The 26,505-nt window shown below is 44.4% G+C and overlaps 2 protein-coding genes across 2 annotated transcripts in view; both read left to right on the forward strand.

Moving 5' to 3' along the window:
* The window catches only part of ppp1r37 (protein phosphatase 1, regulatory subunit 37), a 60,993-nt gene extending 51,998 nt beyond the window's left edge, over positions 1-8,995 (forward strand). Inside the window, exons 9-13 of the mRNA XM_080731430.1 lie at positions 215-356; positions 830-996; positions 1,563-3,564; positions 3,766-3,873; positions 4,383-8,995. Coding sequence (XP_080587556.1) covers positions 215-356; positions 830-996; positions 1,563-3,564; positions 3,766-3,854 — 2,400 coding nt within the window. The 3' untranslated portion in view covers positions 3,855-3,873; positions 4,383-8,995. The remainder of the gene's footprint in view (positions 1-214; positions 357-829; positions 997-1,562; positions 3,565-3,765; positions 3,874-4,382) is intronic.
* A 4,131-nt stretch (positions 8,996-13,126) lies between these two features.
* On the forward strand, positions 13,127-26,260 carry LOC308290127 (calcium/manganese antiporter SLC30A10). The gene is made up of 6 exons (XM_080731902.1): positions 13,127-13,253; positions 19,165-19,836; positions 21,526-21,951; positions 22,178-22,416; positions 25,214-25,401; positions 25,826-26,260. The coding sequence occupies exons 2-6, from the start codon at positions 19,173-19,175 to the stop codon at positions 26,106-26,108; spliced, it is 1,800 nt and encodes a 599-aa protein (XP_080588028.1). The 5' UTR covers positions 13,127-13,253; positions 19,165-19,172; the 3' UTR covers positions 26,109-26,260.
* Positions 26,261-26,505: the final 245 nt, after the last annotated feature.

Here is a 26,505-nt window from a genome sequence, read left to right on the forward strand (position 1 = left end):
CCATTACTTCAGCTTGTCTTTTTTTTGCCATCTGCCAGATAGCTGCGTTTCCCTCGTCCATTCAAATAAAATACATATTATGCATTTATCAGCATTTAGACTTTCCTATTTGAATTTGAATTATTGACATTTTCATGTATAACACTTTGCCTCTCTGTACACGGTTGTTACAGTTTGTTTTAATTTCTGCCAATGTGTTGGTCCTTCCCTGCAGCCATGCACCCAGAGCCTGGAGACCCTGAACCTGGGCCATAACTCTATAGGGAACGAAGGGGTCCACAAGCTGAAGGATGGACTTATTGGTAACCGCTCCGTACTCAGGCTGGGCCTAGCCTCCACTAAACTGTCTTGCGAAGGTGGGAACAACTATTTTATTTGTCTTTTCTTCCAACTAGTAATGCCTGGTTCATATTTGGATGTGCACACCGAAAATAGCAGTTCTACAAGAGCTGTGATGGTAACAGGATAGGTGGTCACCAAGGAAGAGTGCTGAGTGAGTGCTGCTCGGTGCTGAATTGGCTATTTTCCCCAAAATGTAAAAAATAATTAAAAATAAATAAAGTAAAGTATACATGATTAGAACATGCTTAAACACTTGTATAGTGTATATCAAGTCATTTTAGGGCATAAACTAGAAGTTGAAGGATACATTTATAATGATAATGATGTACCGTGCATGTTCACCATGTAAAAAATAGCCAATTGTACATTGAGGTGCCCAGATGTCCCTAGTGCCCACCTGTCCTGTATGTATTGTGTACTTGCAGATTAGCTGTAACTGATTCTGAATCATCCTTATGTGTCACGCTATCATCCGTCTGTGCTCTAGGCGCTGTGGCCGTGGCTGAATTCATCGCAGAGAGCCCCAGGCTGCTGCGCCTTGACCTTCGAGAGAACGAGATCAAGACGGGCGGCCTGATGGCTCTGTCCCTGGCCCTAAAGGTCAACACCTCTCTGCTTCGCCTTGACCTGGACCGCGAGCCCAAGAAAGAGACTGTAAGGAGAGCGAGGAGAGGGGACGAGGGGGCACCGTTTCCCCACGGATGCATTTTTATGGGTCGCTAGTACAGTGAAATATACCTTTTTGTGTGTTTCCCACATTTTGTTTTTTAATTACCGGTATTACTGTTTCGAAATGTTTAAAAAAAAAAGATTCCCTCCCGTACTTCACAAATGATAATATGCAATTTCAAACATTTTTCAATAGAATTTCATAAACAAATGAAAGAAAATCTAAGAAATTCCATGATTTAGAAAAGCGTTAGGGTTTGGCAGTAGTGAAAAAAAGTGAAAGTAGTGAAAATTAGAACAAGCTCACACGCGTCGCACTATGAGCTTGTAGATCTAATTTCACTAGTATGGTTCACCGGGAAACATAAAAGTTCTCTTTTGAGTCTCGAGCTACAAAGTTTGGGAACCACTGCGGTCACTGTGTTAAAACATTTTATGTGTAGATGTCAGAGATAAACAATATTGTGGACATGGCCTGAAGGTATGATGCATGTCCTCTTCAGGACTTTGATTGGATCACAGGTTTTGACCTCTCTGTCTCCCCCCCTCAGGTGAAAAGCTTCCTTGAGACGCAGCGCGCCCTGCTGGCAGAGATCCAGAACGGCTGCAAGAGGAACTTCATCCTGGCCAAGGAGAAGGAGGAGACGGACGAGAAGATGAGGCAGTCGGCCTCCATGGCCGAGATCGCCACGGAGGACGGCACGAGGGAGGAGGAAGTAGCCGTGTCAGAAGAGCAGGTGGAGGGGACGAGAAAAGACGGCGAGGAAGGAGCGAGCAGCGCCGATGAAGGACAGACCAGCAGCCAGACGGGCGTGGGTTCTGAGACGGCGGCTCCGCCGCTGATCCTGGAGTCGGACTCGGACACCGAGGACGAGAACGAAGAAGAGGCGGCGCTCTCCAAGGCCCCGGCCTCGTCCGACTCCTCTCCCTCCCCGAAACAGAACGGCCCCCCAGCCCAGCCGGAGGTCGCCGCCCCGCCCCTCAGTGCCTCACCGTCGACCCCCATCGCGCCCCCCTCCCCTGCCCCCGCCGTGGGTCAAAGTGTCATTTCAGGGATCACTGTGACGGAGACGCCCGTTCTGCCTGGCACGCCTCCCTCCCCTGGAAGGTGTATATCTGTGTCCAGCCCAGGGAGGGGCCACAAGATCTTCATGGTGACTCGGGTGGAGAGTCCCCCCGACCAGCAGCAGTTGCAGCTCCAGCTCCAGATGAGCTCTGCTGCCGTGTCCGGTCAGGAGACGGCGACTAAGAACACCCCAACAAACAAGCTTGCGGTGGCGTCCCCATCACAGCCTGTCCAAGTCACAACCCACAGCCTGGCGGAGCAGTCTCCAGCTCAGGCGGCCACGCAAACGCAACTGGCAGAGGAGGGAGAGAGGTCAACATCACCCGTGCTGTCGAAAGACTGTGACCCCAAAGACTGTGACTCGACACAGTGGAGCCCCGTGGCACCCTCACAGTCGTCATGCGCGCCTTCCCTCCATACAGAGTCTGCACTTGATGTCACACTGGCCCAGGCACAGGGTACTGAACAAAGCCAGTCCAGAGACGCCATACTGGCTAGCGTTTTAGAAACGGAGCAGGCCGAGCAGAATCCACAAGCACTTGCACCAACCCAGCCTTCCCATTCCTTACCAGCAGAGGATGCAGCACTCACAGATCCTCTACAGACGCAGCCCCGAGTCACAGAGGACACCGAGGACATTCCTTCAGAAGCTCCAGCTGTGAAACCACAGTCTGACAGCGAAGCAGAGGAGAACGGAGGTCTTCTGACAGAGGAAATACAAGCAATGCCGTGCCCCGATAGCACAGAAACGGGCAAGCAGTCGGGGGAGGGATATCTGTGTCAGGCTGGTGCCCCCGTGTCTCAAACAGACATAACACAGCAGTCTACGCAGCATACCTTCGCATCAAAAATCCCAACACAGGAACCGTCAGAGGCACCTGTGCAACAAACGCTACAGGGGGCGCCAGAAACGGCATCGGTGCTACCGAGCTCCACAGAGAACGTAACAGAGAAACTAGACAGTGAGCAAAGCCAAGAAGCATACCAGATGCCAAAGTTGACCACGATAGAGCAACAAGCGGAACTGCAACCATGTGACGCAGTAGAGAGGCATGCAGAAATGCAACTATGTGGCACGGTAGAGCGAGAAGCAGAACTGCAACCGTGTGAAGCAATAGAGCGACAAGCAGAACTGCAACCACGTGATGCAGTACAGCGACAAGCAGAGCTGCGAGAACGGCAACAAAGTGATGCATCACAGGCAGCCTCCTCTGTCTACGTAGGCCAGAGGGCACTTCCTGTGGCCGAAGGAGAGTCCCCGAATCCAAGTCCAAGTCGGCCGGAGGAAGCCTCACCAAGTCCCCACGCGGACACAGAATCGCCTGACGAGGGCTCCGCAGACGGTGACGAGTGCCTCGGCACAGGGGACGAGGAGGTCAGAGGAGGAGGTGGAAGTTCAGCCCTGCCCAACGGACTGAAGCCAGAGTTCTCGCTTCATCTCCTGGACTCTGAAGGCCCTAAGCCTGGCAGCTGTGTGATGGAGCATGGTGAGTCAGGCCTCCAGCATAAATACGTATCTAGTGCACAATGCACAGTACGTGCATATGTTACTGCGGTAAATGCACCTGCCATTTTTCTTGAAAATGGCAAACCCCACTTTGATGTCTGTTCTGTGTGTGTGTGTGTGTGTGTGTGTGTGTGTGTGTGTGTGTGTGTGTGTGTGTGTGTGTGTGTGTGTGTGTGTGTAGTGAGTTTGACTGCGGAGCTGAGCTGTGGACAGGATCTGGAGGAGCTGCTGCTAGATGCCAGTTTGGAGACGGGGAGAGATGCACCATGAAGCACCATGAAGTTAGGAGGTAATCCCCTTCTACACACACACACACACACACACGGTCAACTAATATAGGGTTTAAAAGGTTAAACCAGTAAGAAGTAGGCCAAATGCATTTAGACACATTTTAGTCTAGACATAGATTTGTCATTCATGCTACAATGGCATATTATATAACCAGCAGCTTAGCTTTTGCCTTATTATTATTTTTCTTTCTTTCTTTTTTTCTTTCTTTTCTTTTCTTTTCTTTTTTTCTTTCTTTCTTTTCTTTTTTTTTTTTACACAAATACCATCATATTATATAATTCCAGGAAGGTATGGAGGTATGAAAATGGGTATACCACCCAAGCCTAGCTCCCATTACCATGGTATCTCATTTACAGGCATTATAAAGTCAACAATGAATTTGTTGGACATGGATCATGAAAGGTCAGGGAATTTCACTTTGACTTTAGTGTGGGAGCCCTGCTTTAGGGGGAAAAACATGTTGACTGTATTAATTGCTAATTGACATCCTCTTTTCCACTTCAACAGGAAGTGGAGTTCAGGACAAAGAGAGCTGTCAGATGGTTTGTCTGGCTCTACAGTACAACCGGTCGCCCCACCATGTTTCTTTCTTTTTGTTGTTGTTCCCATGATCAAAAACACTTCCTCTTTGTGAAGATCTGAAGACCCGGTGTCATTGTCGATAAGTACTATTAAAATATATCAGAAAAGAGAGAGAGAGAGAGAGAAAATATAACTATTAAAGATGACACGAAAACAAACTGTGGTTGTCGGGCTCATGCCATTAGGAATTCCCTGCACTCACACTACTACATCCACTACTGAAACGAAACATACAGAAGAAAGAATATGTTAGAAGAAAAGAGGATGAGAAATCACACGGTTATCACTACATCCTGTCAGTCTGGAAACACTTCAGCAGGTAGCAGGGAGCCAGCAATGTAAAAGATAACAGAGAGATGTGAATAGATGGGGATTGGGGTAGTAGTACAGCATAACACTAACCAAAGACAGACCTTGCTCATGCCCTGGCTTATTCTACAATATGAGTGTTTCTGTAGGTTCCATTAAGATTTACACTGTAGTGCGGGAGGGCGGGCGGGGGGGGATTGAGTTGGAACCAAGCTTTCTTTGTTATGTCACAGACACAGACACGTACTGTCGCCCCGGTAACAAGTGCATCATGAACCTAAGTGAAGAGGCCCCGGTATAGAGTCATGAACCCTGCTGCTGAGAGGACCCGTTGGTTTTTGAATGTGCAGAAGACTTCTTGGAGCGGTAACGTATAGGTCCCACACAAAGGCTTTTATACCCAAGGACGGCAGTGGTGTAGATGTGTGTGTGTGTGTGCATGCATGAGCGTGTTTGTCTGTCTGTCTGTCTGTGTGTGTGTGTGTGCGCGTGCGTGTGTGTGTTAACTTGTTGGTCTGCGCATCACAAACTGTAAGGGACCTCTGCCAAAGTGACCTCCCTCTTTTAGCGTTTCTCCCCCTCCTCTGTTCACTTCGGCCCCTCAGGAATCGGCATCCCTTCCAGTCAGTCTCCATGGATCTGATGCGGAGAAACCGGAATCTTTTTCTTTTCTGCTCGCCTGCCAAACTGCTCTGTCCTCTGTAACAAAAACGCCTCTGGTGGGTTTACTTTGCGAAAAACAATGTTGTTCATTAACTCTCCAAACTGAAGCCTTTAGAAAGAAAAGGAAAGAAAGAAATACCTTCTGTGAATGTTGGTACAGGAGATCTGCCTTTGTGTAAGTTGTGTTGCTTGTTACAGAGAACGTCTCATTACTTTTCCTCTTCACATCCGGACTCTTTTGTGTGGGCTTGCATTTACCGTTGATCCTTGTCCAGACAGTCACTGTTTGTTTAAAACTCATTAAGAGTATAAAAATTGAATCTGTGTATGTTCCCCTCTGCCCCCCCCCCTCCCCTGTTCAACATTCATGTTGCCTTCAGTTCAACACTTAAGTAGAATCTCATCTCTGTTTTTGCTGCTTTGAGAAATCAGTTGGTTTTTTTTGTATTTATTTTATAGCTATATGAGCCTTTCTGTGTGATAATTTTTTCTCCCTTCATCCCCCTTTTTATCTTTTCTTTTCCATTGGGGTTTTGCTTTTAAAGACTTACCCTTTTTTGGTGTATATTTCTGATTCATATTAGAGCAAATATTTAGTTTTCTTTCTTTTTTATCTTTTGTTTTTGGGCTGGAGCGGGGGTATTTGGGATAAAAAAAAAACAATGTTGGGTGGAGGGATGAATACAAGTTTGAGGGTTATGGCAATAGTGGGGGAGGGCATGGTGGGTTCAGCTATATGAATACAAACTTGGTGAACTGAGGGGCAGCGTACTCGATGACTCGTGTTGAAACCCACATTCATTGCTAAAACACTATTCTGCTATGTTGAGCTATGACCACAAGGGGGTGCTGGGGTTTTATTGTTCCACATGAAATATGGCCAATGGAGTGTTAAATAAAGGAGCTCCTCCTAATAGAAACAAAACACTTTGACACCATACATAAAGTACAACAAGCCCTGGCTGCAAAGCATTCTGAGACTGCCCCACAGTCTAAACCTACTGTATGGCAGATACTGTGGACTCCATTGAAACCAAACATTTTTTATTATTATTTTTTCCCTATAGCAAGACGTTGAAAACAAATGATTATGAACGGCGGCTATTTCACTCTTGCATTGTACTGGGGGGAGGGGGGGGACGGCGACACTTCACCCCATCCCATCATTTGAATCCTCCTGTTTGGTGTCCCTCATTCTCATCTGATTGTTCTGGAGTTCAAATCCACATTGCTGTGCTGCCCCCACTGTTTGTAATGCTTTCTTTTTTTCTTTTCTTTTTCTTTTTTCTTTTTTTAGTAATTTTTAGTTATTTGTTAACTTAATCAAAATGTGCTGGTAATCACAAAATATATGTATGGCAAAATTTGTTCCTCAAATAAATGCATGTAATGACTAATGATGTGATTGTGAATGTTTCACTGAAATTACTGAGTTTGGGATCGATTGCAGAAGTTTGCATGATAAACAAGAGATAATTTAATGATAAGTAAAATTCAACTTTGGCTGGAATTTCGTCATGAGATAGCCGGTCAATTAATTATTGTACAACTTAATATGCTGTATTTTCCACAGCAAGTAACAGATATTTAAGAAGCTCATCTTGACTTTAACAGACTAGTGCTATGGAGGGTGGAGTCAATACAAAACACTGGTGCACCTACTGGGACCAGCGTTGTAAAGTAATACCACACTCCTCCTATAGGTCTATGCAGACCCCTGGTCCACACGGGACCACGTCGTTGGTAAGGAAACGTTACTGGTTCCTTGTCATTGTCTCAACCTCGTTTTCTAAAGACCTTGATAATGACCAGGAGGACCTAGCTGTCTGTGCAAAAATGACAATCACATTTCGTTGCAATTGAACATTTGGTGGCTGTGGCCTGGATGCAATTTGCTGATGTGTTTGAATTGGATGGGTTTCAGGATTAGACTGTAAAAACACTAGGTTTGATTAAGTTATATAAAAACGGGGAGCTTGACGTCAACATTTTTGCATTGTATTGTGTGTCAAAAAAGATGAAAGCAGCCTTTGACAGTTATTCTGTGTAATGTTTAGCTCATGGAAAGTGAGCTGACGTTTTGAGGCCCAACACTTCATTAGTCCTGCCAGGCAGGCAGGGACTTGACCTTTAATTCCAAAACATTCATGTTGACCAAACTATATATAATGTGGCGAGAGCTGAGGGGGTTCATGTATCCTGAAGCCAAGGTATGGAGCAGGGGGTAGACTAGAGCGCAAGAGCTCTGTTCTGTATGCATTACTGTAATTCTCTCCTGAAGGAATTCCAAACTGTACTAATCCACTCCTCCCCTCCTCTAATAATAGGGGGTGGGGGTGGGGAAATAGTCAGAAGATATCATGGTGTGCTTTTAATAAAAACCTCCATGACTTTATGAGGGTCCAGCATTTCAAATGCCGCCTAATACTGTATATGATGTGGGGTTTGTTTTTTAATTGAAACTGAACCTTTTTAACTAGAGTAGCAATTGCCAGTGTAATTGTACTTGCATGTGATCGTGTTGCTGATTTGATGAGATGAACAAGAGTGCAGACCTTTAGCACGTAAAGCATTAGATTCTGACCTTGGTTTCTTTAGAGAGACAATTGTAAAATAAAATAACCTGTCTATAAAATAGGCACTTCAATCTGCTCCCCATCCCCGCCCCAAATAAACCAACAACCCTGCTAATGGGGAAACTGTCAAAATTCCTCTTATTTGCAGCCATGTGGGTTCATTCTTTTAGGCTACTGTGCCTTATTTCCAAAGTCACCGAGGTTTGTCTGGTCACGTGGTCTAACCAGTGAGCCCACGACAGCATTGAAATTCTCCCGAATTTAATTTGTGCACGAAATGCACAAGCCCCACACCTCTGACCTTCCATTTCCTTTCCTATCTATGCAACTGCTGTATGTTCACCCCTGAAATACACCTCCCCCTCCAAGATGCTATTCCAGGATGTAGGCACAGCTTAAAAGCTAATTAAAAGTGGCCTTCAGTCCTAAATTGACTATCCTCAGCTTCTCCCTTAATTTCATATCTTTATTGGTTCTGAAGTGTGGCTCAAGTTTACAATTCGGTGGGATATCTAGAACCAAGTATTAATGTGGGCTGAATGAAATCGTTGAATGAAATCATCGGATGGCGAGTACATTGTGCAATATTGCATTCTGTCAGTGTTTATGTGAATTTCTGCTTATACAAAACATCCATTCTGTAAAAGTGAATTCTGTCTTGCAATTTGAGTTTGTTTATTCGAGTGACTTAAGTCCTGTCTGTCATTTCCTCAGCCTTCATACAAACCTGCCATATTGTAAATGTACTTTGGTAAAGCTGTTTATTCACTGCAGTTGTATTCTACCCACTCTTTCTGTTGTGATGTGTCCAAAATGCAAATACTATTTTATGATAGAAATTATGTTGTTAATTGTCAATTAAGCACACCATCACATCACAGAAGTTCTGAGAAAACCAAGTCAGCACAACAGGGTTGTGGTTTTATTGCATACAGTACTACATTGGTTTCTTGTATATTCTTGGTTCAAATAAAAGGTTTCTTAATGCTCTACTGGTTTGTGTGTGCATGTTTGTTGTTGCTAATACATATTTATGATGCTTTTGTTGACAGGAAAGTCCATTCAAACAGTATTAACATGATCAATATGTTTCTGCTGATGTTCCATAAACGGTGATGTTCCAGTATTTCAGGCATTCCATTTGAAAGCAAGAGGTCTTGTTTTGTCTTGCAGAATTTACATGTTAAAAAGAATCAGGTCACTGAGAGGTGATGGCAATCAGAGAATAGTTGACAATGAATGTAAAGTAGCGTTTAATTAAGTAAAAGTATGCTTTGTCGAGCCATGAGGCCCATAGGCAGGCCTGTCAACATTGGACTGTTTTTTTGGGGGTGCGTGGAACTCCCCAAACGGGGTCTGGGGGTTTGTGCATGTTCGATACATTTATCAGGCTTGTTTTACCAGCATGGGTACAATTTCAGCCTTAAAATGCCAAATGTACGTGTACAGATTTGATGTCTGAAGCAAAGTAAGACATCTCTAATAGTGACTTCTCATCTTTAAGTCATTACTTAAGTGAATATCTGTTGCGTGCATTGCCCCCACCCCCAAAGCGGGGGGTCTGGGGGTCCTCCCCCAGAAAAAAATGTAATATAGTAGATGTAATTTCCTGTGTTCTGGTTAATTTTGGGAGTTTGATCCCAAATCCAGGAGAAATCCAGGAGATTTGCCAATCCAGGAGATTCCCAGGAGATGGGGTCAAAGTCCAGGAGACTCCTGGGAAATCCAGGCCTGCCATAGGGCAGGAGTCTATTTCCTGTTTCTGTAGCATGAGGCAGCTTGATGTACACATACACCCCCTGGACATGACACTATGTCACAGGGACTTACCCCCAAAATCTAACCCTCAATGCTGAGAGCCAAGCAAGGAGGCGCTGGGTCCCAGTCTTTGGTCTTTGATTGAACCCTGACTGACCCCCCAGTCTCAGGGCGGACACTCTTAACCACAAGGCCACTGGGCTGGCAAAGACATTATTTTGCTGTTACTGGAGCAATGTTCTCCTCACACAGACACACACTCTTATCCATTCTGCTAAATTATCATCATTATACTGAGCAAGTGTCCCAATGTAACTGCATAAAATCCCTTGCTCTTAATGCTTTGCTTTATTGAGTCATGATATGATGTTTTTACATATTGTGAAATGAAAAGAGAGTGGTTAAACTATTTCAAGTGACACTGTCTTCAGAATAACTCAGATAAAGAGAGATACTCCTAGCTATAGTGGCTGCTGCATAATAAAAAAAATAGTTTGCAAAAGTCAGGTGTATGTGATCAATTTAGCTGTTGGTCAAAGAACGCGTTCTTGCGGAGGACAAAGGCAAGTGATGAAATGCATCCTCGTCCTTCCTTTCCTTTGGCTCAGCCTCGCCTCAGGAATGTGCAGACAAGTTGATATAAGAGTCAATGGAACTTTTCCATGGTGTCAACCCATATCTGGCCTGTTGGTTTGCAGTCCACTGGACTGTACCAAACCCCGCTTGTCGAAAGAGAATATGGTTTGGAGGGACCGCTGTTTCATCCTTAGTATAAGGAATAAAAAAGAGAGCAAGGAACATGCCTGTCATTGCTGTAGTGTCGGGCATAAATCTTGCATCTCCATAATTCACCTTTTTATGTTTTTCTTTCATAAGTGAATGCACAATGTTATAGGTCATACGGCAGTGTAACAAAACATGCGAATATAGTTGATCTACAGGCTCAACGTGCATGTTGATTGTGACATTGTGAGCTTGTAGAGCTGCTATTTTGGAAAATAGAATTACAACTTTTGGAAAATGTTCACATGATTTGCCCAAATTAAGGACATCAGGTTGAAAGTGGTTAATTTTTTATATATTTATATTTAACCAATGAAAAGTAGCCTTTTAATAAAATCTAACTAGACATTTTTGCATCTTCGGAGCACAGGTCCCTTGCACAATTTGGAATCGCACATGAGTTCTGGATGTGCCAGGACAGGTAATTATTGTGGGCCAGCAATTAGCCACTTGTCAGGTGAGAATGGGCGTGGCTTATTTATGGGAGTTGTGTAATAATGAACATTGACCTATATACAGTAGTCAGTAGGGGAGTCTGTACAAAGTTTCACAGCAATCAGACACTGCCTTCATGATTTGAGGCATTTTGTTTAACACTCCTGCAAAAAGAAAAGGCCAGATGTAGTCAAACGGAATAGAATTTAAGAAATCTGACAGATAGGCCAACATCTTCATCACATCATGGCCGCAGATATATGACGTAGGCCTATCAATTTGGTAGAGTTTTGGACAAAATCAGTCACAGAAGTTGCATAATATGTTTTGAAAGAAAGAAAGGCAACCACAGTAAGCACTAGCCTTACATTAAGGCGGACCTGCAGTGGCGACTTAATGTAAGGCTAGTAAGCACATATGACAGGTAACGAGGTAAGCACCGCGTGTTTGGAAAATAAAAGATGGTTGGGTGATAAATATGAATGACGGAATGATTTAATTGAGAAATGACAGTGATTCTGCCTGTCAGTGAGCTTCCACTCTGCTCTCCTCTGAAACAAGTGCTGCATCCCATTGCTGTGTGAGGCGCTGCGCTGTTTGTAGGCAGCTCATTGGCTCATTAACACAGTGTTGCTAAGACAGTTTCTGCCCCATACACCAATCCCATGGGCTGTAGGTTCAGTCCACAAGTTGCCTGTGAGAGTGATAACAGTAGCCTACTCGGCTCAGAACATTGTGTAATGTCTTTAAAAAAAACGTGTGACAGATGATTGTGTACAAACGGATTAGACATGAATCCATGATAGGTGATAGCCTAAACAACAAGGTGAAAAAGCAGGCAGGCAAGCAAGCAAGCAGAAAATAAGCCATGGGATGGTATTCCTGGGAGCACTATACAAGTTGTCTGCCAACTAAAGCGACCCCAGACTGGCTGGTATGTGAAATAACATAAGCATGCGTTGATTTTGTTTTTAAAACCTAATGGTTATTACTGTATGCCAATGTGATTAAACTAGTGTTTGTTGGGTAACCAGAGAGTGGGCACATGAGAACCAGGTAGACCTATATGTTTTGGAAAATTGAGAGAAATAAAATATAGGCCAACACTACATGATTGATGATTTTGGCAAAGACACCCGAATTAATATTGTGAAAGGAAAATGTGATTTAATATAGGAAAATACCCGTTTTAGCCAACTTAACCGAAAATACCCGAATTTTCGTCAGAGGTATAGGGGCCTAAAGGTGGTTGCACACTGGTGCGTTTTTCGTTGCGAAATGCGTTTTTCAGGACAAGGAGAGAGAGGGAGATAGAGAGAGCAAGGGACTGAGTGGTGCGCGAAACGGGCGGCAGTGTGCAAACGTGACTGACACAACGTGAGGTTGATTTTTTTATTTGCGTGCTCCGAAATTCACTCCGATATTCGGCCCGAAAAACGCAGCAGTGTGCAACCAGCTTAAGGAGGTGTCCCGTATTTGAAACTCTGGGAGTTGGCAACCTTAGGAGATGACAGGTATGCACCAGAAGGGGCTAGTCCCGTTGGACAACTGGGATTTTCCCACCAGAAGCACCATTACCCAAAGGGGGACTGCCCCATAGGTCGAACTCCCGTTGGGTCGAACAGCGTCGGCAGGTTAGATAGCCTATTATATAATAATCACCCGCGAGCGTCGGCAGGTTAGATAATCAACCGCGTCACGGTTACTGAGGTTTTAGGTTAGGGTTAGAGTTAGGCATAGTTTTACTGAGGTTAGGATTAGGGTGGTTAGAGTGTGGTGGTCGTTCCAAAGGGTGTTCGACCATTGTGTGTGTGCGTGTGCGTTTGCGTGCGTGAGAGAGAGAGTGTTGGAGAGAGAGAGAGAGAGAGAGAGAGAGAGAGAGAGAGAGAGAGAGAGAGAGATTTTGTGATGTCAGCAGTTAATCTCCGTGGGCTTCAAGTCTTGTTAAAATGTGTCCACTAAAATGACATCGCTACAAAGGTGGGTCGTGGGTGGGCTTGGGTTGTCTTCTTAAGGTATTTCTGGTTGAATGCAAAAAAGGACGATTCTCGCCCTCACATGACTGCGATTAAGACAAAGGGTGATTGGTGGGCGTGAGAGAGGGGTAGAGAGAGAGGGAGAAAGAGAGAGCGGGGAGACCGGGAGAGAGAGGGGCCGGGGAAAAAGAGAGAGGGTCTGTGTGTGCATGTGTGTGTGCAGCTGTGCACAAACGCGACAGCAGCAGAAGATTGCAGGAGACAGAGTTTGGCCGAGATAGTTCACTTCTCTGTGGGTAATGTCAACACTTTATTTCATTTTTAATACACTATATGCAAAAAAAATGTAAAATTATTTTTGCTTTAATTTAACTCTCTCTCTCTCTCTCTCTCTCTCTCTCTCTCTCTCTCTCTCTTTCACTTTGACATTAATTGTGGCAGGCTGGTAGGCTAAATGTTTAAATGCTTCTGAACTTGGGCTGTCTTGACTTGAACTGTTAAACAATGAAAACACATTGCATTTCAAATGGATTAGTGCTTTAATCGAAGCTACTGGATGAATACTACTATGCTACATGACACACACACACACACACACACACACACACACACACACACACACACACACACACACACACACACTGTGGCTGTGAAAGTTTGCAGGTGATGTGTGTGTGTGTGTGTGTGTGTGTGTGTGTGTGTGTGCGTGTGTGTGTGTGTGTGTGTGTGTGTGTGTGTGTGTGTGTGTGTGTGTGTGTGTGTGTGTGTGTGTGTGTGTGTGTGTGAGTTTGTCTAGCTATACTTATGGGGACTAAACACATGTTCACACAGTCACCTGCAGGGGACCTCTGACAGTGTGGGGACAAAATAGTAGATCCCCACAACGGTTAGGGTTAGGTTTAGGGATAGAGGTTAGGGTAAGGCCACAGGACTTGCATAAAAATGAATGGTTCCCAAACTCGAGCTCGAGAAATTAGACAATTAGACACAAACAAGTGAAAATAGCAGATCATCTACAAGCTTACAAGTGAGCTTTTTTGCTGCGCTAGCAGTAACATGACACCAGTAACAGTCTCCACATTCCAAGAGAGACACACACCCCTGGCCTGCCTGACTGACACACACACACACACACACACACACACACAATAACCTCGCCCACCAGGCTTTCTGGGAGAAAGCCTGGTGTTTGTTCGCAACAGGCCGTTTGGTTTACGCCTAGAGCACGGAAACCACTAGAAGAATTGATTTGGTTCCCCCCGTTTGTTTCCCCAATCCCTATTAAAATGCTCGAGTAGCCTAGTGTAGTCTTGCCAGTCGCTAAAAGTTGGACTAAAAGATGCATAGATATACCAAACGATTTTTTCGAAAGCAAAACTACTCCGCATCAAGGAGTTTATTAGGTAGGCCCTAAAAGTATGTCCTTGAGCGCAGGGGAATATTTTGGGTTAAAACTGAATTCGGTTTGATCTTTCCGGCAAATTGGAGTCCTTTGAGTACTACAGCATGACGTTTTGTGGTTTCCGCTCCAGACCGGTTACAAACCCGAAAAGTGAAGTGATCCCAGACTACACACACACACACACACACACACACACACACACACAACAGCACATGTGTGAGAGAGCCTGGAGCAAGGAAGTGACAGTGGAGGAGAGAGAGAGAGAAAGGCGTCATATGGATAGATGTAATGTAAGTTAACTGACTCGAGAGAAGCTAGCTAGTAAAACGTTATGGAGAAACAAATAGGCCTACCCACAAAGAAAAGGGGCGCTGAAAGGGAGAGAGAAAGAAAAAAATCACACCCAATGTGAAGTGAGCGGTGGCCGTGCTTGCATAACGTCTTCAGACTAGGATATAGGTCTAGGATGTAATTGGTGTGGAAAACGCTGAGGAAAAGTGGTTAAAGACACACGCACAGCCACTCTATGGAGCCGCTCAACATGTTCAAAGCGTGGCTACAGACACACGCACAGCCACTCTATGGAGCGGTTTACCACCGCTCAACATGTTCAAAGCGTGGCTACAGACACACGCACAGCCACTCTATGGAGCCGCTCAACATGTTCAAAGCGTGGCTACAGACACACGCACAGCCACTCTATGGAGCGGTTTACCACCGCTCAACATGTTCAAAGCCCCCACCACCGTGACTTCTGACGATGCTCCCGCAGCAACAGGGCTTAAGTAACAGGGCTGCCAAGTTTCAGAAAAAGTTATGAGTGAGACTTTTTTTTGGTGGTGGTGGGGGGGGGGGGGGGGGGGGGGGGGCTCAGGGGGTACCATGCCCACGCGGGTTTTTCCAGGTTTTTCCCGGGTTTCTACTGTTTCTTTTTTACCCGCGGTCCTTGGGCTGGAATGTTTGATCAAGTGCAGCTAACCTACAGGCTGAACTGTGAACACTGCATGCTGCAGGGCTCCAGACAAACCAACGTCCCATTTTAAACATATTTTTAATTAATTATAATTATTATAATTATTATTGTTGTTGTTACTATAGCAGTTGATGAAATAACCGGCAATCATTTCTATTTTTATATTGTGACTTGTGGCTATTGGCTGTTTGCCAGGCATGCACTGCAGGTAAGAAGACGTTTTCAAGTCAAGGACCCCTTAGCTAAGGGAAATGAAGCATATACATATTGTATAAAAATTGTGTTGCAAATGAAATCTTAATAGATGTCATAGATAGCTCCATAGACTTGACAGTATTTATCAAACATTTAAAACTCTCATCAGTAGGCTACTTCAGTGGTTCTCAACCTTTTCAGGCTGCGCCCAAAATAATAATATTTGAACTGGGGACCCCCACCCCCACCCTATATGAGCGCACTAAAGCCCCTTTTCCACTGGCCCAACTCCACACCACTCCACACCACACCGCCCACTTGTGTGAGGTTTTCCACTACAAGGTCCTGGGTAGAGTGGTGTCAAAGTGGTACTAAACAGGGTACTAAAAAGTATCCACTCTAGAGTAGGTCTGAGCTAGGCCAAACAGGGCCAAACACATCATAATGACTGATCACTCACTGGGTTTTCATGATAATAGATTCTATTGTGTTATAACCACTATTATAATCTATTATAGTATATTATAATTATCATAGTAATACATTAATACTTTATAATGTATTATAATCACAGTTATAATCCATTATAGTGCATTATAATTAGGATAGTTGTAATACAAATGTATTATGTATTATTATCACAGTTAAAATGGTCAATTTGTTTCTTACCGGTAGGGGTACTTTTGTTTAATGGAAAATGTAGATATTTTTATGTGGTGTGGTGTGGTGTGGTGTGGTGTGGTGTGGTGTAGTGTGGTGTGGTGTGGTGCAGCTAAAACTGCAGTCGAAAAGGGGCTTAAGAGTTCAGGTTCACGGTTCTACTGTGAAAATAACAGACGGGTCTACATGTGAGCATGTATATTTGCTATTTTCACTATGTCTGCCTCTTATACTTGACAATTTGACCAATGTTTAATTTGTAATTTTAGAGCTATTACAGAGTCCTTAAATTGTCACTTTAGAAATGTGCAGATATAGACTACACTTAAACTGTGTTGCTTTGTTTACTTTTGAGTGAGAAAACAATGTTGCACATTAATAATCATGACGACCCCCCCAAAAAATAATTTGGGGGCCCCCCTGGGGGTTCCCGACCCACAAACTTGTGACCCCCAACTTCAACTTCAAGACAAGTGAAGTGGATATAGTAACCCATGAAATTATCGGGAAGCGCTCACTATCCCGACTATCCGCTGTTCCGACATGGTTGGCAGGTTAGTTACTTAGCGTCGGCAGGTTAGTTACTTAGCGTAAGGCAGGTTAGTTACTTAGCGTAAGGCAGGTTAGTTACTTAGCGTAAGGCAGGTTAGTTACTTAGCGTCGGCAGGTTAGTTACTGAGGTAAGGTTTACTGAGGTTAGGTTTAGGGTTGGGGGTAGAGTTAGGGTTATAGTTTTAGTGTCGGAATACCGGACGGTCGGAACTCTGATGCGGACCCGAAATTATCGCGCGTGGGCTCGTTCGTGCATGCGCTTGTGGTCATATCACCCGGCGTTTACTCGCGGAGCGAGTGTGTTTTGATCCCCAGCGAGAAAGCGAGAAATCTCGCAGCAACCGCCGTCTGCAGGGCTCTCTCTCTCTCTCTCTCTCTCTCTCTCTCTCTCTCTCTCTCTCTCTCTCTCTCTCTGCTGTGTGTTTATGTGTAGAGGGGAGAGGGAGGGGAGGATCAGCTGCATTTTTCACTGTGCTGAGAATTATCCGTGCGACTTTTACCGAGCGAGAAAACCTCCGCAACTTTTGGGAGAGGTCGGTGGGATGGCTGTAAAAATGCGTGTGAAATGGCAAGTGTTGCGTGGAGCGTGAGAAGAGGTTAAATTGCGTGACTCTCCCGCTCTAAGCGTGATCGAGACTTGGCAGCCCTGCAGTAAGTAGCTGTATGGTTCTCAACTCGAGTTTCTCTACACATGTGGATTGATGGCCATGACCACAGTAGAACTGACACTTTGTTCCATGTTGCACTGCCAGTTGCAGTCTACCCTCTCAGAGTTTAGACCTTTCTTTCCAATAGCGGTGCAGCATAGGCCTACATGTGGATTGATGACCACCAAGTCCACCATGATGACCACAGTTACAGTAGAACACTTTGTTCCATTATAACGCGCGGGTATGCGGGCCCGAGGGGGTATGTGCGGGAGACCAGAGAGTCTGTGTACAAAACGCATACGAGTATGTTCGTGCTATCCGTGAGCCATGGTGTAGCCGGCTGAATTGATACACATTGGATCTATCTATCTATCTATCTATCTATCTATCTATCTATCTATCTCTCTCTCTCTCTCTCTCTCTCTCTCTCTCTCTCTCTCTCTCTCTATATATATATATATATATATATAGAGAGAGAGAGAGAGAGGTCTTTGTAGTTGTGTCACCACTCAGTCCAAACAATCATAAAAGCTAGTTAAGCTACTATCTAGGCCTAGATAAAATATATCATGTCATGTGCTGCTGCTACTTTAATGGCAACTGTTACATGATGGTTAATAGGCTAGATGCTGCTAGGCTGTAGACCTACTATAGTAATATATACACTGTACACAATCGCTCAACTTGTGTGGTTGTACTGTGGTTGTGGCTGTTTGTGTGTGTGTGTGTGTGTGTGTGTGTGTGTGTGTGTGTGTGTGTGTGTGTGTGTGTGTGTGTGTGTGTGTGTGTGCGCGCGCGTGCGTGCGCGTGCGTGTGTGTAGCCAGAATAACTCAATATATACCATATATACTGTTTATTTGATGGCATGTTGTATGTAGGGATTAGAAAGGCACTGGATGTAGAACGCTTTTGTGTGACTGTTGGTATATGGAATAATGATTTTCGGTGATTACTTATCCCATGTGGAATAATGCTGTGACTGTTGTAGTGACTACTTCTGTAGGCCTACAGTGTGTGGTATATATTAGTATTTTTTAGTTTCTTTGACAAGAAACATCTCAGACAAAACTGAAGTGAAGCTCTGTAAGGTTGTCACGTGTGTGAGTGCGGGCGGCAGTCGCATTCATGTGTGTTCATGTTGCCTAGTGTTTGGGTAGGGTGGCCTGGAAGGGTGTATGGGTCCCTATGGCCCAGACAGGCCCAGTCCAGCCCTGGTACTGTAGGTACCCTCGCAAAAAACATGCAGTAATCCTCGTCTCTATACTGCCTCCCCCTGGCCAGCCAGTGTGCCTGATGGAGGGAAAAGGAACTGGTTGGAATACCGTGTTCCTTCCACGTGCTGCGTCCAACTGGGGAAACTCCCCCCTGTCAGGTGATAAGAAGCGGCCTGCTCACTCCTCATGCACTGAAGGAAGCATGAGCTCAGTTCGGGGCTCTCCCCAGGTTGGCAGAGTGAGAGCAGCGCCCAGGATTACAGCTTAGGCAATTGGCAATGGGTGAAAAATGGGTTTCAAAATCGTGGGATAAAAATAAAATAAAAATGCCCGCGACACAAATGGATCCTGAGTCCCGACCCAGTGTTTGGGAACCAGTGGTGTAGGCCACTGGTTCTCAAAGTGGATTCCAGGGACTCTGTGGGTTCCATTCGGGGGGTCTAAATTGACCCATACAAGTCTTAACTCTTGACGGGTTCATTTGGGGAGACCTTGACATTTTAAAGTTTGAGAAACACCGGTGTAGGCTAATCTGTGTGTGTCTTCTGTTCCCTTTATAGCTGCAGATATGGGGCCAAGCAGGTTGTATGCGCTGCACTTGTGCTTGATGGCTGGCACGCTCCTTCTGCTGTTGTGTGAAGTCATGGTCAGCCAACACTGCCACTCCATCATCAACCTGGTGGACGGCTTCAACACCCTCTTCGTTCTCGCGCACATGGCTCTGTCCCTCCCTCTGTCCGCGCGCGGCGGCAGGTGCGCGGGAGACGCTTCGGCTGCGTCTTCGCATCACTCTGCTCCTGCCTCCCCTCCGTCTGCGCCGAAGAAAGTGGATCCCTCTTTCTCGCCCTCCACGGAACCGCTGACCAAACGTCCAACTCACGTCCTCATCCAGCCCCCCTTTTCATTGAGCCTGCTTTCCTCACCCCCCTCCCCGTCACCGCGCACCTTGCACACACCCACTTGTGGCCTTCTTTATGGCCAGGTGAGGATCCAAGTGGTGGGGGCTTTCCTCGCAGCTCTCGTTCTGGCCTCTCTTTGCATCTCGGTCAGCATGGAGGTCTTCAGCCACATCTTGCAGCCCCGCCCCGTCCGGCAGCCATATTTGGTTGTGGTCGTGGGGGCCCTCAGTCTGCTCCATAACCTGGCGGTGCTGGGACTGAGGCGGGGTGGGATGCCGTGCGTCAGCCCTGGACTGGTCTGGGAGGGGGAGACGACCCCACGCCCTCGTAATGGTAAAGATGCCTAAATCAGTGGTTCTCAAGTTGGGAAGCACTTAGACCAAGGCTACACTGATCTGGATCTTTTTCTAAACTCAGATTTTCATAATCCGCATAGAAAAATATCTTGGTCCACACAACAATTTATCTAGGTCTAAAAAAATCCATGCCTACGCAGATCCACTGAGAATGGGATAATTTTGTAAATCTTCACTTGTTTATCCGGTTTCAAAAAGATCCGGTTTTGCAGCCAAAATCTCCAGCTTCGTGTGGCTGCAAGCCCTAATCGCACAAAGAAAGGTCCAGATTCAGAAAGATCCAGATTTGTGTAGCCTAGGCCTTAAATATGAATCTTGAGTGTTTTGCCAAAGACTTTTTCATTTCATTGATGATATAACATTAACATAAAAAAAAACATTTTTTTGTCTACTTGAACAACCCAGGTGTGGTCATAATGCAAATATATCTTCCCTGTGTATTTGTGGTTACTTCCTGAAAGCTGAAAGAATCTGAGTCAAAATGCCAAATTGAATAAGCTTCTCAACATGACAAAAGTGCATTTATTTTAAACCAGACACTGTATTAAAACATATTTGTCCAAATGCACAGACCAGGTGGAAAGGACTGTTAAAAGAAGCAGTTTATTAATCAGAATATATTTTTAAGGGTAAAACCACAACCACTACAACACATACGTACAATTGTACTGTAAACCAGCAGAGGCCGGTAAAAGCATCCAAAATCAGACTTCAGGGGGGTAATTTGTTTCAAACAAATTACTAAAGCCAAAAGGGCTAGTGAAGATGGAAAACAAATGACACGTAGGTGCACACTGCAAACAGACAGCATGCAGTGGATAGAAGGGGCCCAAGAGAGTCCTCGCAAGCAGCCACGACTGCAGTCACCTCCACCCCGATCTGGTTAACACAAGAAATAACAATTAAAAATAAGTGGCAGTTGGGTCAATGAAACAAAACAAGGGTCTATTTCTTTTGTAGCAGCAATGGCGCTATGCCTCTAAAAACAGTTAGCCTCCCACAATGTACTAAAATTATACATACAAATGCATTATAATCAGAATACCATATTACCTCCACAGTCGAAGGTGTGGGTCGTATTCCACAATGGCGAGTGGACAAACATATAAGCAGAACTCTGTTACAACCACAATATAAAAAAGGGTTAGATTTTAAAAAGGCAACATTGGCCCAGAATAAATGGTAGTGCCCAAACTCACAAAGTGCTAAAGCAAAAAAAGAAAAAGCAGTTTCCTTCCTACAGTACCTTGCCCAAACAAGCCATGTGCACACAAAGAATGCTAAAGAAGAAAATCATGAATGGACACCAGGCTTTAAATGATAGGTTATAATCAGTGATGCCACCTGAGTAATTGGGGGCATGGCTACAGAATACCTGAATGGAGACAGGTCTCCCTGTTACATGAAGTACTGCATAGCTTTTTTATGACACTGTATTTAAAGTGCAGTTCATGCAACAAGGTGCTAACTAACCACATGCTCACATACAGTAGCAGTAGGAATAATCCACATCAGGTATAAAAAAATACCATTACACTACAGTGATGTGGCAGATTTTTGCTCTTAGATGTTTCACTTTGAAGTAGCTCTCCCTGTATATTCAGCTGCAACTCACATCAGACATTGTCAATGTTTGTTATTCACTCCTCCCTTCCACTCCCTACAGTCAAGGCGATTGAACAAACCAAACATGAGGCCAAACAGGGCTGTGTTGTGGATGAGGCCAGTGATCTCCCGTCTGCTGTGGACAGTACATACCAGGGAGGAACCCTCATCCTCTGTAACGAAGGGGCCTCCAGTGTCCTGGAAACAGCCAGTGACTCTAAGGCCCGAGACCAGAAAACATTGCCCTCACTCCAGACCCAGAAACCACCACCACCACCACCGCAAGAGCCCCACTTCAATGCAGCCGTTCGACAGGTCTCATGCTGCTGTCCCTGTACCAGAGCAAACCTGCTCTGTGTTGATTCAAACGTGCTCACATCACAGAGCCGCGGCCATGGCGTGCCAAATGGTGTAAGAGTTGCAGACGATTGTTCAAATGGATGTGCCAATGAAATGTCAAAGGCCCGTGCTGCTGAGGGACATTCAGGTAAGGAGGAGGCATGCCTTTCCAAGCTGCGAGGCTTCCCTTTCCCATTGTGACGTGAAAATCTGGTCTGTCAGATGTTAAAATAAATTCCTGGAGTGAAGATAGTTTTGACTATGTGCAAGAAAACAATGTATTACTGTCCTCATTTCATCAGTACAGTTATGATTTGCTATTTTCCCCATAGACAATCTAAACATGTCTAAAACATCCCCCATCTTCGAAACAGATCAACCAACTGAGAATCCCACGCCGGGGGTTGATTTGCGAGGTTGCTGCTCATCCCTCATCAACGCCATGCGGGGTCTCGTCAGCTCCATTCTTGCTCTCACCAATGCCCTGGTGCTGCGTCTGCTTGTGCCACAGTGCCTGCAAAGATCATCCTGGTCATGTGCTCTTCTTGTTTACCTGGATCCTGTTTTCTCCCTGCTGGCTATAATAGTGCTGTTGGCTACAGCTCTGCCACAGGTGAGATATTTTATACTATTATAGAACCTTCAAGGTGCTTTTAATAACAAAACCTAAAACCTACAACACATTTATGATTTAACCTTAAACTATAGGCAAAACAATTATTTATAATTGGGAGATGAATAACAGTCTCATGGCCTCATTTGTTTTTAAGGCTTCCTACAAACAGTAAAGTCACCTGCCCGCTCCTTGCCCTTAGAGAATTCATCCTTTATGGAAGTCACAAAGTTTCATGCCTCTTCCAAGCCTCTTGGCTTGAATCAAGCCAAGAGTCTTGGAAGAAGTATGAAACCATGTGACTTCCATAGAGAATGAATTGGACGACACCCTCCCCCCTCATTCTCAAAGGACAATTGGGCTTGCAAAGCTGGTGTCATACTGGGATGCCCCTCCCCCGGCAGCCATTTTGAGAGGGTCGGGGGATATATACTGGCTATAGTAGCAGGGCTTGACGTTAACTTTTTGAGGCACAGTGTCATCTGGACAGTCTTTTTTTATTCATTTTTTTTTTTTTTTTTTTTTTTTACAAATTGGCCCCCTCCACTCCACAGTCCATAGTCTGCATACAGCACAAAGCTGCTAGGAGCATCACAGAAAAAGTGAAACCAAAAGCCACAGCTATAGTAGCAGGGATTGACATTAACTTTTTGAGGCAGAGTGTCCTCTGGACAAGTACATTTCCCTTTCACTTGTCCAGGCACAAAAGTCACTTTGTTAATTTGCAATTTCACAGTATTTTGTATTTTATTTCTTTGGACAAATAAATAAGACCCCCTTGGCTATACAGCACGAAGCTGCTAGGAGCGTCACAGAAAAAGTGAAACCAAAAGCCACAAGTACATTTAAAAATGTTCCTTATAGCTAGTACGCTGCATGCATGCATTGAGGCTCAACTTTATTTTTTATTTGATTTTTTTGCGCTGCAGAAAGGCTCATAGACATTAGGCTTGGCCTGTTGTCCGGGACAACTATAAATCCTTATGAACAAGTTAATTAAACATGTACTTGACCCTGGGTGAAAAATGGGTTACAAAATTGTGGGATAAAGATTTAAGAGTAATTAAATATACTTGTGGCTTTTGGTTTCACTTTTACTGTGATGCTCCTAGCAGGACTGTGGAGGGGGCCAAGGAGGTCTTATTTATTTGTCCCAAAAAAAGGGGAAAAAAAGTGACTGAAATGGCAAATTGACCAGTTACTTTTGTGCCTGGACAAGTGAATGGGAAATGTACTTGTCCAGATGACACTGTGCCTCAAAAAGTTAATGTCAAGCCCTGCTACTATAGCTAGTATATACCCCCCTACCCTCTCAAAATGGCTGCCGGGGGAGGGGCATCCCAGTATGACACCAGCTTTGCAAGCCCAATTAAGGAGCGGGTATGACACTCTCTAGTGTGAATGTAGCTCTGGTCCATAGCATTAGTGGAGTTCTCCCTAACGCTATGTTCCTCTACCTCCGTATTCCTTGGCAAAAGTGGAAAACCCTGCCGTCTGGTCCTAAAATAACAAAAACTGTTTCGCCCCTCACCAAACCAAAGGTATCAGTAGACAGTTGAAAGCTTACTCTACTTAGTGGACACAGTCTGAGCCCCCCACCACACGCTTAAAATACATTTATAGGGCGAAATGAAAAATAATCAGACGGCGTCCACTAAGTAGTAAGCTTTCAACTGTCCACTGATACCTTTGGTTTGGTGAGGAGCGAAACAGTTTTTGTTATTTTCGGTCCAGGACGCGGTTTTCCCAAGGAATACGGAGGTAGAGGAACATAGCGTTAGGGAGAACTCCACTAACGCTATGGACCAGAGCTAGTGTGAATGCAGCCTAATAAGCCTGTCACATTCTGGTTGCTTAAATAAATGGACACGGTCACATTAAACACTTGAACCCTAGCGTCCATATTCTGGGTATATCATAAGGTGAAAAACAGGTGAACATCACACCACAAATTGGTGATCTATATCTGAGCTTGTAGATCAACTACTTTCAGTGAAGATATTTGGTGTAGAGGGAAACAACGAGGGGGCCAAGCGTAGACCGCTCAGGGACTCCGGTCAACAAAGTATATAAAAATGTGAAATGTTCAGGGGTCATCGCCATGTTGGCTTGTGGTGGACATTTGTCAAAATGAGTGGACAATAATATTACCAGAAACAATTAAAGAGATAGCCCTGAATGACCATAACAGGTCTTTGGGTATTATGATAAATAAGAACATTGTAATGATGTGTAAAACTAAATCTAAATTTGCCACATACACATTTGTCTGTGTTTGGACTGGGGGTGTAACGACACATTTTAATAGCGATTCGATACATATCACGATACATGGTTGACGATACGATACATGGACGATATTGGTTCATTCATGGTGATACGATACGATTCGATTCAATGATTTAAAATACATGGACATTGTATATTGACAAACCCGCACCTTGACATGATCCCAGGGATTACACACATTTATCGATAGACCAGTGTAGCTATATGGAAAGGAAAAGTAATTAAACCCCCCCTTTTAATTTGTTATTCTTAAAAATGCTAAATGCAATGGACAAGTAGGTAGTATCGATACAATCGATTCTTTGCACTGCCGATTCGATACGATACAAAATAAAACGATACGATTTGATTTTAGCTGTTTTCATTTCGATATACACCAATTTTTTAAGTTAAAAATGATATTTCGATAGTTACTATATTGTTACACCCCTAGTACGGACATATTGATGACCCCTGGTAATGATCATACGTACAGTTCTGTTTTTTAATCAGAAGGTTTCACCCCCAGGTGTACAGGTATGGTCTAATACTGCTTCAGGCCAGCCCTCCAAAGGTGTGTGTGTCTGAGCTTCAACGGAGAATCGCCAGTGTCGCTGGGGTCCAGGGCGTCCACGATCTTCACGTCTGGCAGTTGACAGACATGTGCATGGTGGCCTCTGTGCATGTGCATTGCCATTATGACTTTCAGACTCACAGGTGAAGTTCTAACCTTTACATTTTTATACTTTGTTTGTTTTTTATGTTTTGCCTTTATTTACAATGTATTGATAGTATACAGTAGTCTGACAGGAAATGGGGATAGAGAGAAGGGGAGTGGTACGCAGCAAAGGTCGTCGGGATCGGGAGTCGATTTCTTTTTGGTCGGTCAAGTTCATTATTTATTTATTTATTCATTCATTCGTTATGCAAATATAGACACAATTTGGGTTAGAAGCATGGTTTTGAAACTGATTGCTGATCAAAATTTAGGCTGAGATTGGTTATAGTCTACAATATAATTAGGCCTACCTATTCATTATGCTTTTTTCCCTTTTCTTCTGGGAAGACTTGTGGTTAGACATTTGATATAGTTCAATAATTGTGCTGTGCCTGAAAAGCTAAATGTTATGTATTTGTCCAGATGTGGTGATCTGATTTCTGGAGTCACGAATGTGCTAAAGAGCGTGGGAGTAACATGCTGCACAGTCCAACCAGAGTTTCTACCTTCATCTAAGACCTCTGGCATCATCCACACAGAGCAACCCTGTGTGTCTCCCGTCCTGGCATGTAGCCTTGCCTGTGGGAAGGCCTGTGCTGGGAAAATGTGCTGCTCTCCGCCCAAAAAGAAATCTTGCAAGCCACTGGCACCATCTGCTGGGGAAAGTGAGCCCCAAATGTTGGTAATTGAGAACTCTTTCCTCTGACTCAAAAGTTTGAACCAAAAGAGATGATTGCTACTAAAAGACACCACAACCATGCCATTGTTACCCAAGATGAGTCTGTGTTGGTGATTTTGGTGCTGAGCTTTTTATTATGTTCACCGACATTGTTTATATTCTTCATCTGTTGATACATATCTGGCCAAGTGAAAATCAGAATAATTCCTTTTAACATTGTTCTGTAGGTTTTGTTGCATTAAAATTCACAACTAACATGTATTTTGTACTTTTGTACTTTCTGCCTGGGAATAAAAATAAAACATCAAAAAGTGTAAATGCTTCTTTATAAACATACACTGCCCTTTTTCTCCTCAACAGTTTAGTACAATGCCATGAAAAACTCCAATAATTAACGCCACCCCCACCAGGGCTCTAGGTCTAG

The sequence above is a fragment of the Nannobrachium achirus genome (genome assembly GCF_963921795.1).
Source record: "Nannobrachium achirus genome assembly, chromosome: 8".
Lineage (NCBI taxonomy): Eukaryota > Metazoa > Chordata > Actinopteri > Myctophiformes > Myctophidae > Nannobrachium > Nannobrachium achirus.

What these genes read in the sequence shown, in the direction of transcription:
- LOC308290127 (XM_080731902.1), top strand. Translation starts at nt 19,173, where the DNA reads ATGGGGCCAAGCAGGTTGTATGCGCTGCACTTGTGCTTGATGGCTGGC. An exon ending in GACCCCACGCCCTCGTAATG is followed by an intron (nt 19,837 to 21,525) that starts GTAAAGATGCCT and finishes CACTCCCTACAG; the next exon opens with TCAAGGCGATTGAACAAACC. An exon ending in TGGCTACAGCTCTGCCACAG is followed by an intron (nt 22,417 to 25,213) that starts GTGAGATATTTT and finishes TTTCACCCCCAG; the next exon opens with GTGTACAGGTATGGTCTAAT.